General features: G+C 34.2%; 1 protein-coding gene across 4 annotated transcripts in view; it reads right to left on the minus strand.

Annotated features, from left to right (window-relative positions):
- CEP290 (centrosomal protein 290) overlaps positions 1-12,528 on the minus strand; it is an 86,804-nt gene that overhangs the window by 72,280 nt on the left and 1,996 nt on the right. For all 4 annotated transcript variants that reach the window (XM_081822167.1, XM_081822170.1, XM_081822169.1 and 1 more), the window contains exons 5-11: positions 11,525-11,594; positions 11,221-11,267; positions 8,217-8,360; positions 4,306-4,359; positions 3,411-3,563; positions 2,851-3,033; positions 1,904-1,993 (exon numbers count right to left, since the gene is read on the minus strand). In XM_081822167.1, coding sequence (XP_081678293.1) covers positions 1,904-1,993; positions 2,851-3,033; positions 3,411-3,563; positions 4,306-4,359; positions 8,217-8,360; positions 11,221-11,267; positions 11,525-11,594 — 741 coding nt within the window. The remainder of the gene's footprint in view (positions 1-1,903; positions 1,994-2,850; positions 3,034-3,410; positions 3,564-4,305; positions 4,360-8,216; positions 8,361-11,220; positions 11,268-11,524; positions 11,595-12,528) is intronic.

Consider the following 12,528-nt stretch of genomic DNA (forward strand, 5'->3'; position numbering starts at 1 on the left):
CTATTCCTAAATAAGAATTATAAATACCTTCATGCAACTACCAGGAAGTTTTGTACAATTAATTTTTATAGAGAAAACCTTACAATGCCACTGAATGAAGGTGTCTTGTGTTCTTTGCTAGAAGAACCAAATACCAAAATAAACTTATAATTTATAAATTTATCACATATCCAATAAAATAAGATTTTTAAGAACTATTTCTAAATTTCATATTAGAAACATGTTTGTAAGTGTCTAAAAACTGGAAAATGAACAGCTTTTTCAAATATTTAAGCATAACAATAACTAAAACAAGGACACATGTTAGAAATAGATTGATCAATATAAAGCAGAGAATCCAAAAATAAATTCAAGTTCAACAAGCATGTCGTATGTAATAAATACGAAACCGTATTTCAGTAGGAAAAAGATAAAACGTTCAATAAATAATGTTTGGACAACAGAATAGGTCTGTTGCATCCATACCTCACTCTCCATGACAAAATTAATTACATATGCTTCAAAGACTTAAATGTAAAAGATGAAACTAGGAGGTACCAGAAGAAAATAGAGAAAACAACTTTATACTCAGAACGCTAATTATGACACAAAGTTCAAAAGCCACAAAAAAATAAACTACATAATACAAAAAAAAAAAAAAAAAAACTTCATAGTGAAAATACCATAAAGCCAAAGACAAGTGTCAAAACTGGAGGTATGTATTTGGATATATATGACAACTTGTAGCAATTTAATCCACATATTGGCAAAATAACAAATACACGAAGATATTCATTGTAACATTGTTTCTAATACCAAACATCAGAAACCTGCTAAATATCACATAATAGGGTAGCGCTTAAATAAATAACATACCTACAAAGAAAAATTACAAAGCCATTAAAAAGAACAAAGCAATACTATATATACTGATATAAATAATTCCTAACAATACTAAGTGAAAACAAAATAAAGTGCAAAAGAATACATACACTACCATCTCTCCCCCCAAAATTAAATAGGATGTAAAAACTTCTCTTTTCCAGGGGTCAGTAAACTCAGTCAAAGGTCAGATTTGGTCTGCTGCCTGTTTCTGTCAAGTCTTATTGCAAAACAGCCTTGCTCACTCATTTATGTATGCTGTATGTCTGCTTTCATGTTATAATAACAGAGTTTAGTTACACCAGAGACCAGAAGGTCTAAAATATTTACTCTCTGCACTTCTTACAGAAAGTTTACTGACGCCTGATTGATTCTACAGGGCGTCACTGTCACCACTACTGCTTTTGTTTAAAATGTAGGTTATCTGAACTTCCCAGATAACCAAATCCAAAGAGCCAACAAAATTTATGTGAACTCTGTTAGAAACAATGACTACAAAAGTGATAGCTTTTAAAATTAGATTTATTCAGAATTGCTTTAGACTTTTTTCAAAATATACAGTCATCATAATCCTAGCTTCTGACATGGGAAGGCCAGAGGATTTGGTTGGGGTTGGAGAGTGGGAAGGAGCAAGAAAGGTGTATTTTGAAAAAACTTCTCAAATGATTCCGAAAGGTCCCTTTCCTTACTCCCATTCCCACTGGAAAACCAATAGTTGGATTGGTCTGAAGGAAGGAGAGTTAGAAAAACTAAAATTAGCCAGGAACTATATATACTTAATACAAGGTAACTATGAGTTATGTAAAAAAATTTAAATTTTACTTAGAGTTACCTATTTTAGATGACAAATAAGTTTTAGACTTACACTACACATAGGCTAGAGGACTACACAGGAGAGACTGCTTAGTGCTTTCCTAACTAGGACAAAAACTGCCCAATAAAAATGTCACTAACTACCATAAGGCCTTTAAAGAAAACTAAGACTAAGAAATTGAAATCAAAAATACAAATGAAAAACCATTAGATCAACTGAAAAAAGCACCTTCCATTCTTCTACTTTTGCACTGACAGCAGCCATGACTGGATCATCTTCTTCATTTTTTGCTTTCAGAAGATCTGTAAGCTCCTGCACCTAAAAGGCAACAATTGTTTCAAGAATTGTTGCAAAATAGTGCAATATATACATATTTGTTAGATATGCATATTCACACATATATTACACATACACAGTATACATACTCATACACATATATGTGTATACATTACCAATGCATATTCATTATTGGAGCAATTCTGTAGTTAGAAGTGGTATTTAATGGTTTCTGTATCATTACAGATGTCTAATTATTTGTCATTACTAGAGAATTATATTTTTGAGCATTATTCTATTTTTTACACTAGTTTAATACCATGTAAAAAAATGAGCAATGTATGGGCGCCTGGGTGGCTCAGTTGGTTGAGCGACTGCCTTCGGCTCAGGTCATGATCCCAGGGTCCTGGGATTGAGTCCCACATCGGGCTCCCGGCTCAGCGGGGAGCCTGCTTCTCCCTGTGACCCTCTCCCCTCTCATGTTGTTTCTCTCTCTCTCACTCTCTAATAAATAAATAAATAAAAAAATCTTAAAAAAAAAATGAGCAATGTATTGGTTTTCTGATATTTATAGTGTATTTATTTTACGGTATAAAACTTAACTTCAGGTCCACAGGACTTCTAAGCATCTTTAGTAGAAAATCCCCATATTTATTAGTTTTCCAGGACTGCTATCTACACATTCATTCAGGTATCAACTACAAGGTATGCGTAGGGGCATTAGAGAAAACACATATGGACAAACATGTCAGCATGGCAACATGTTACAGTAAAACGTATATTACAGCATAAGACAGAAATTCATATCCTAGAAAGTTAAAGTACTTTTAGTTTCAAATAAATAGTAATGATACGATATGAAGTCTGCACGAATGAGTTACTCTAACAGCAATTCTTACTTGAAGCCGGTAATGATCATTTTCTTTTTTTAATTGGTCCATTATGTTATCTGTTTGATGGACAAGAGCTTTCATCCTGTTATACTCATCAGTCATCTTTTCCATCTCCTGTACAGACTCTTCTAGATTTTTTCTCATTTCTTGATTCTGAACTTCAATTTTTTCATTAGCTTCTGTTAAAGTCTAATAAAGTTAAAGACACTATGGTTAACTTAAGGAACTGAAATTTAAACTAAATTAAACAGAGTCCTAAGTGCCTGCTGAAGAATAGAGAATTCTTTAGAGATCTGTAGTAGCAATTGCTTTTGACCAATTAAATCAAATTAAATATCAAGCAAATTGTACCTAAAAAGCTTTGTTCTTCTTAATGCCCAAGATAGGCATATAAAATGAATGAATCGTAAGATTTGTAACTTTAAAGACGCAATTTATTTCATGTTTCCAAATGCATAGTTGCAGATTTCTACTACAGAATTTAAATGTAGGGCCAAATACTAGGTTTATATTAATGAAATTGAAGTTTTATAAGAATCATTGCCTTGAACTGACTTCTATTTTACCTGAATTTCATCCAGATATTGGACAAGTTCATAGTTTTTTTTAGACAATTGTGATCGGTAGTCACTGTCTTCTCCTCTTCGTGATAAAAGTGTTTCTTTTTGTGAATCTATTTGTTTCTGATAGTCAATAATATCCTGACGAAGCTGCTCGTTCTGAAGGCAGACCAAATACAATATTCTATATTAAGAAACTATGCATAGAAACAAAATTTCATCCTCTAAATAGTTGATCTCAAAACATATCTTTAAACTCCCAAGGTCTCACCACCCTTAAAGTCTCACCTTTTTCTTTAGACGTTTGTTCTCCAGAAAAGAACAGGAAAAAGATAATTAGAAATGAGTAAGATGATACATAATTAAAATTAAGAATTAGAAATTAAAACAAAAAAGAGAAATTTTAGAAGGAGATATTATTTTGGATAATCAAAGAAAGCAAGAATATTCATTACCAACCAAAACAAAGAATATTTTGGTTATGTTAATAAGATAAGAACTCTTATAAGGATAAACAATGTACAAAATTATTTGGCTCAGAAGAACCAAATAATAAAGAACTTATAAGATTTCATGAGAAACAAAACATTTAAAAGAATATTGGGTAAAATAAGAGAAGACAGAAATCCAGTTATTCAGTCAATTAGCAAAATAACAAAGAATGGCTTATGAAACAAAGTAAAATTTACCCACATAAAGTAAGAGATGAATGTAGTACTTAATGGCCTCAACTTTCAATTTATTTTCTATTTCCCCGAGACAAATGCATATCATAAAATCAGGCAGCTTAATAGCATCAGTTACTTAGAAGGTTCCAGTTGTGGTTAGAGTATAAATTTATGAAAACTTTTTAACAAGTAACTTTGTTGAACTACCACAACTACTAAAATTTTTTACCAACCTCTCTTCTTAATTTGCTGTTTTCATTTTCTGCTTCCTCATTTCGAAGAGCCAACTAAAATAGGAAAAAAAATAATGTTCAGCAGTAATTCAATATAAAACCAGGTTTTTGGCTGATCAATTTAAATTTTACATTCTCTCCAATGAAGTAGAGAATGATTAACTACTAAGGACTCATGTTGATCAAAGACATGAATAATAAACCAAAACTTGTGAAATCTAAGGATTATAAAAAACAGGTTGAGTTTAAAAGATTTAAAAAAAAAAAAAAACTAAAACCAAAACTCTAACCAAAGGATACAGAAACAAAGCAATAAACAAATTATCCCCGCCCAAAACCTAATGAGTAATTTTCTGTCCAAGATCTTTAATATTTTGCAGTTCTTCTATGTCAGAGCTAGAATATACTCTTTGCTCTGGTGAGCATTTAAATTACTTAGAAATATAAGGCAGCACAACATAATGGTTAAAAAGAAGCAATCTGAAATCAGACTGGCCCAGGTTTATATTCTTTGTCCACTAATTTCTGGTAGAGTATGAACAAGTGATTTACCATCTCTTAAATCCAATTTTCCCATCTCATATGTTGATGTAAAAATTAAGTATAATGTATATGAAGTCCTTAGCACAATGCTCAGTGCAGGAAATAACAAAAAACTATGGAGCATGTTCCCCTCCTCTCATAAATGATTTCATTTGTGTCTCTTTTGTTTCCCAAAACAGGCAAATACTATAACTATTATCACAGATTTTTTTCATCCATTGTCCAAACCCCATCCCTCTTATGGCCTCTCACTTTTCTGCTTTTCTCCCTAATTCAAGGAGAAAGCAAAATTCTCAGTGGTTTGCAATTAAAACATAGTTAAAAGTCTGTAATAAATAAGCAAATGCAGTATGTGATCCTTGATGGAACCTTGGATATTGGGTGGAGGGACTATGAAAGGCAGTATTAGGCCAATAGAAAAAAATACAATTACAGACTAGATATTAGATAAGAGTATTGAATAAAAATAAATTTCCTGCATATGGTAATTATATAGTGGTTATGTTACAGAATACTCCTCTTTTTTCAGAGACATGCTGAAATATTTCAGTGTGCAGTACCATAATATCCACAGTTAACTCTCAAATGGCTCAGCAAAAATAAAGAGAAAAATATGTGTATATAAAGATACTGATGGAGAAAGTAAATGTGGCAAAATTTTGACAACTGGTGAATCTATATGAAGAGCATAAAATGTTTATTCCTTTTCTTACAATATTTATGAAGGTTTGATAGTTTTCAAAATAAAAAGTTTAGGGAAAGTTTATAATAAAATGCAAAATGCTATAAAAATCTCCAGAGTTTACCTACTACTATCATCATCATCGTCACCTGGGAATTAAGGAACAGTCCCACTGTGTTTTGAACTGGAAAATTTTAACAAGGCAAGAGATGTCAAGAACTTAACACTGAAGCATTTAGCACTACTGATGCTCTTTTCCCTTAGTTTTTCAAACATTTCATTCTTGAGTTTTGTCTTTTCTTGTGCCGTTCCTTGAAGCACTTCTTCCTATTTCATTAGACATTTCTCAGAGATCTCCCTTACAGTCATTTCTATGGCTTCATAGCTATGTTCTTAATTCACAAATATTCATCATCCACCCAGTGTCTTTCATGAATTCCAAATCCAGTTATCCTTTTTGAATATGCCCACTGTGACCTCAAACTCAACATGTACAAAAGTGAAAACTGAAGTAATAATTACACACTTTCTAGTTCCTTTTGTGTCTCTACTTAAATGACAGTCCCCTTATGCAGTGGCCCAATGCAGAAAACTCTCCATTCCTCCCTCTCCTCTGACAACCAATCAATCATTCACCACATCCAATTACACCCACATCTCTAAACGTGTCTATATCCCTTAATCCCTTGAGTCATGACTTTAATTAGCCCATCATCACACCTGCCTGAATTAACAGCAATGTCTCCTTACTATACTTAGTCCCCTTCAATCCACTCTCTGTAAAGCTGAATAAACTTCAAAAGTAGATCTGATTATGATATTCTTGTATTCAAAATTTTTATTGGCTCCTCTTAGGAAAAACACCCAATTCCTCAGGAACTGGCCTGTACTTATCTCTCCAGAGGATCACAAATGTTTAAACTAGGAAGGCAGGATAGTACAGTGGTTTAGAGCATAGATTCACTGAGTAAGTTTGGACTCAAATCCTGGTTTTACCACTTATTTCTGTAACCGTGAACAATTACTTACCCCTCCTGTGTCTCAGTTTCCTTATCTATAGCATGGAGAAATGTTACCTATCTCATGATAAGTATGAAATGAGGAATAATGAATTAGTGCATATAAAATATCTGGCACACAGTAAGGATTCTACACTAGCTATTTTTACCTATATTTCAGCCAAAATGAATAACTGTAGTTCCCTGAATTCACCATGCCATCTCTTCCCTCCAGATCTTAACAATGCTGTATCTTCAGGCCAGAATGCCCTATCTTTAACCACCACGTATGTATACTCCAACCCTTTGCCAGACTAACTACTACTTCAGGTCTCAGTTTACAAATCACTTCCTGAACCTCAAGACTGATTTAGGTAACCCTCCCCAGAGTATCCTCTGTTATATTTATTATTGACAATGAATATCAAAAAGTAGGGTATCATTGCCCTTTGTATTCCTAGTACCTAACCATTTCTAGCAAGCTATAAATACTCCATAAAGTGAATGACTGGTTAAGGGCAAAGAAGAAATTGCCAACAACTCATATTCCATCTCAAGGAATCTAGCAACTGGAATGGTACACAGGCCATATATTCAAGTTTTCTGCGTTTGTACCTATGAATAAAAGATAGCAGTCTAAGAAGAATGGACACGGTACTTCTGATTAGCTAAGGGTGCATGGTATGAATGACAAAAAGTTGATTAATATATGGGCTAGCCAGAAGAACAACAGTCTAGAAAACCACAGATATCCCCCTAATAAGCAATTCTATTACTGTATGTCATAGGTTGAATCCTTAATGATTAAGAAATCCATACGTCTGTTATGTTTTATTGAGTCAACTAAACAGACAATCCTCTAAGAACTTATTTCTAACCTTTAGATGGCATCAATCCATACTTTTTTCACCACAAAAATGGTATGGATAGATCACCTTTGCACGAATCTTCTAAATTATATAAGAAAATAGATATATCAAGAATAGGCATGTTTTTCCTTACAAAATCAATTTATAACAAATTCTTTAAAATAGCAACACCTTATAATCATTGTTGTCTACTTAAAATTTACCACCTTCTATTTTTTAGAGAACAATGGACAAAATAAAATTATTAGGATGTAATAAAATATTGACCTAAAGGACACAAAGGTAGAAAAAGCTTTTGGGAATCAGGGATGGGACAGTTACCACACTTAGGCAGCAGATTTTATATAAGTTTACTGACAGGTGAGGCAAAATAGGACACATGCTGTTTTCTGACAGGAACTCACAAATTCAGCTGCAAAAAATTTTTTCCTCAAACTAAATTTAAGTGACCACTGCACGAATTATTTTATAAATAATGAAGAATAACATAAAAGGCAATAACTATATTCGTATAAAAGATAAAATGTTGTACTTTAAAATATACACTGATTTATAAAATATTGGCATTAACACGACTTCTTAAGAACCTATATTTTTTTACATATAGGTATTTATTGCACAAAGCGAGGTACTCCCAAAAACAAGAAATTTGATTTAAAGACGTGTTGACAACATGAACAGTGAGACAAAACCTGAGAGGTAAGTATACACCAATTCTCACATAAAACATACAATTGATAGTTACCATTATAAAAAGTATAATCAGGTGTTTTTAGGTAACTTGATCAGTTAAAATTCATTGAGGAAAGTGTGCCTTACTTGTTCATTAACCTTCTTCTCTTTCTCCAACTCCTTTTCCATGTCCTCCAATTCTCTATCTTTTTGTTCCAACTGTTTTTCAAGTTGGCGAATTTCATCACGTAAAAACCGAGTGTCACGTCCACCTGCAGACTGCTGGGCCATCTTAAAGTAATAAAACAGAAGTATAAATCAGTCCCATTATAATTGGAGAATCAACAACAAATTGACTTTAAATTTGTATTATAATTAGCACCAGATGTTTAAAATCATGTTAGCTTAAGAACCTGTTTTGTAAAATTGTGTATTTAAGCTTTAGTTTGCAGACTGACAAGCCCTTAAGCTTCTTCTGAGCCACCCACAGCTCTGTATTGACTGTCAATCGCTCAGGCTCTATTATAACCATTGAGCCACAGACACCAGACTAAACTGCACAAGCAGAGAACAAAGGCAATGAACTATCAAGGCTTGTCCTGAGCATCACAACTCTGAAACCAGGCTACAAACCAGTAGGGACTCCACCCAGTCATTGACTTCTGGTGACTTTATTTTTTTTTAAACATTTTTACTTTTTTGAGAGTGAGTGAGTGAGAAAGAGGAAGAGAATCTGAAGCAGACTCTGCACTGAGCACAGAGCCCGATGTGGGGCTCGAGCCCACAGCTGCGAGATCATGACCTGAGCCAAAACCAAGAGTCGGACACTCAACTGACTGAGCCACCCAGGGAACCCAACTTGTGGTGCTCTTAACCTGCCCTTTCCCTCATACCCTATTTAAACCAGTGCTGTCCAACAGGACTTTCTGGGATAATGGAAATGTTCTCTGCATGCCTGAATACCGTAGCCACTATCTACAAGTGGCTTTGAGCACTTGAAATGTGGCTACTGCAACTACAGAACTGAATTTTTAATTTTTATTGTAATGAATTTAAATGTATAGCGACAAGTGATTAGTGTGTCTGTACTGGATGGCTCAGACTAAGACTACCTTGAAAATCTTGTGCCAGATTGGGGCACCTGGCTGGCTCAGTAGGTAGAGCATTCAACTCTTGATCTCAGGGTCATGAGTTTGAGACCCATGTTGGGGGTAGACTTTACTTAAAAAAAATCTTGTGGTAGATTAAATCCATTTCATTCCATATTCCTGTTATTTGGGGTCATGGTCCAAAATGTATCCTTTAGTTACCTACCTGTCTCACATTCATCTCTTTACCGTACAGTTGTGATACTTCTATATATTAGTTTTCTCCCTCTTTTCCTCCTTCAGAAAACTTTCCTTTGTGCTATCAAAAATCTTCTTTCAAGGTAAATTAATATTTTATACTCTTAGCCCTTTTACTAAATCATGCTCCCCATCTCCCCTCCTTAGCTGCAATTTGGTTTCTTTAGTATACTAAATCCTTTGGAACTCTTTTAATTGGGAGATGCTCATTCTTTCACATCCCAAGACCTCAAGGGCAAGAGAAGGTGTTGATTTACTTCAACCTGCAACTTCCAGGCTATCATTCCTCCACCATCTTGTGAAAACTCCAGTTGCTATGAATTCTATATGATATCCAGCTATCCAATCCCTACCTACTCATGGTAGCAGCAAACTACTAACTTCCCAATTGCTCCTCTCAAAATTCACTGAGAATTTTTGGCACATGGCTCATAATGTTTCACTAAAGCCCCCCTAAGCAGTTTCCACATCCATATAACTTTCATTCTAGTCTCTCTCTATCTTTTTACATGCTTCTTGAATTCACTATAGCCTCCCACTCTCATGCCCACACCAGAACCTTGTCCCAGCGGAAACATTTTCTCATGATTCCTAGTATACCTCCCTCTGACCTCATAGGACCCTCTAATCCCTTGACTTGTCTCTAACCTCTCCCACCATTCAAATCTTGATTTACCCATTCAGCTGAGATTTCATAATCATTACTTATCACTTCAACCACTTTCTTACCAATATCTCCCACTGCCCTGTCCTTCTATTCTACAGTAGCTGCCTGGCTAAATACTAACAGAATCAATCCAACTTCATAATTCATTTAATAAGTATATATTGAGAATGGTTGATATTTTTCTAGGAGATGGATATATAGTATGGAATAAAAAATAACTCATCCTAGTTGACAGAGTTAGTAAGTAAAAGAATCAGGATTTGAATTCAAATTGTTTGACTCCAGATACCCTAATCTCCAGCTCATTCTCCACTATATTTCAAGCTTAATTTTCCTTAAACTTTAACCACACATCTTCCACTCTTATTTTTAGCAAATGGGCTTTCCCTCCAACCTCTCAACTTCCAGGTATTCAATCTACAAACATAAAATCTTCTGTATACATCCACATTTCCTACTACAAAGGAAGAAGGTCTTTTCTTTTAAAGGCTAACTCATTTTATCACATTCCTTCCCACATTCTCAGGAATCTCAATGTATTCAGTTCCTTAACAATATATTCATATTTTGGCTCTTAGCTTTCTTAAAAGCTACTTCTTCTGCATATCCTTCCATCACTATTCCTCAAATTCCCATGTGCCTCCACTCCAGTTCAGTTACTAGTAATCTTCTGTATACCTCTCTAGACTGTAAGCCTCAGGTTACTGAATTCTTTCTTTTCTTTTAAGTTTTATTTATTTATTTGAGAGAGAGAGAGAGCACAAGCAGGGGGAGCAGCATGCATAGGGAGAGGGAGAAGTAGGCTCCTGGCTGAGCAGGGAGCCCAATATGGGGCTTGATCCCAGGACTCTGGGATCATGACCTGAGCCGAAGGCAGCTGCTTAACCAACTGAGCCACCCAGGCACCCCTACGGAATGTTTTTATTTTGTTCATAATTGGATGCTCAATCCTAAGAATTTAAGTATTCTTAAACTTAAGAATTTACATTACATGTAAAATATATGTTGAACAAACAACTAATTATGAACACAATATCATTCTTGTGATTTTTTCCAGCCAATAATATAAAATTTTAAAAATAATTCAAAATAATAAAATTAACAACAATTACACCCTAGGTAATACAAAAGGACATACCTCCAGTTCATTTTCCAGTTTCATTACTTTAGTTTTTAATTGATTTTCTATTAAAAAAAAAGTTTCAATTGGTCAGATTTATGTCAAAACAAATTTTTAAATAAACTTCAACAAAGTAATAAAATTGTTAAAGATTCCATCATGATTATAAGGTAACATAAGAAAAAAATAACTTTCATACCTCATCCATGAAATAAGAGTTCTAGAAATGTCTTTTAAAATAAAGTGAGTATATAAATTTTATAGAGTATATTAAAGAGAATCCCCTATTTAACACTATGATAAAGTTTTCCAGGGTGTTTACCAAATTTTGCTTGTTCTTCTCCAGCTTTTTCAACTTCCTCCAAAGCTAGCTCTACTTCTTGAGCTTTCATCTAAACATAAAAAAGAAAGGTTATTTCAATTATATCTTTACATAAGCACTGAAAATGAGGATTTTGTTTCACTTGCTTTCCCAATATTTAGTGCCTTCAATGCCTGGGATATGGAGACTTTCAGTAAATATTTGTTGAATAGACGATTTTCTTACTTAAGGATATAATTCCTAGATTCCTAACAGCTTGAAATATCTGATTCCTCTTTTTCCTTCGTCTTATATCCAGTACTGTAACTTTTCCCTTTGTAATGTTTTCTACTTTTTCTTTTACCATTGTCATTATTTTAGTCCATAATCTTTTTTTTTTTTTAAAGATTTTATTTATTTATTTGACAGAGAGAGACACAGCGAGAGAGGGAACACAAGCAGGGGGAGTGGGAGAGGGAGAAGCAGGCTTCCCGCGGAGCAGGGAGCCCGATGTGGGGCTCGATCCCAGGACCCTGGGATCATGACCTGAGCCGAAGGCAGACGCTTAACGACTGAGCCACCCAGGCGCCCTTAGTCCATAATCTTCTAACCTTCACAATGTTATGTCTAAATGGCTTCAATTCCCTTCAATTTGTCCTATTAACATACCTAATTTAGCCTTCCTAAAGCATACTTTTGTTATTACCAGTTGTGGCTCGAAAACCTCTAATGGCTCCTCATTGCTGATAGTATAAAATACACCTGTATTACCCTTGACAGCCTACTGCAAGCTATACCCAACATTTGTTTCCTCTATAACCTACTATAAATTTTCTGCACCTGTCTCAACCGTAAAGAATAAGCACATTTTTTTTAAATTAATTTATTTTTAATTTTATTTTATTATGTTAGTCACCATTCATTGCATCACTAGTTTCTGGGGTAGTGTTCCATGATTCATTGTTTGCATATAACAGCCAGTGCTCCATTCAACACGTGCCCTCCTTAATACCCATCCCTGGGTT

Source organism: Leptonychotes weddellii, chromosome 5 (assembly GCF_054177405.1).
Source record: "Leptonychotes weddellii isolate Sample4059 chromosome 5, ASM5417740v2, whole genome shotgun sequence".
Classification (NCBI taxonomy): domain Eukaryota; kingdom Metazoa; phylum Chordata; class Mammalia; order Carnivora; family Phocidae; genus Leptonychotes; species Leptonychotes weddellii.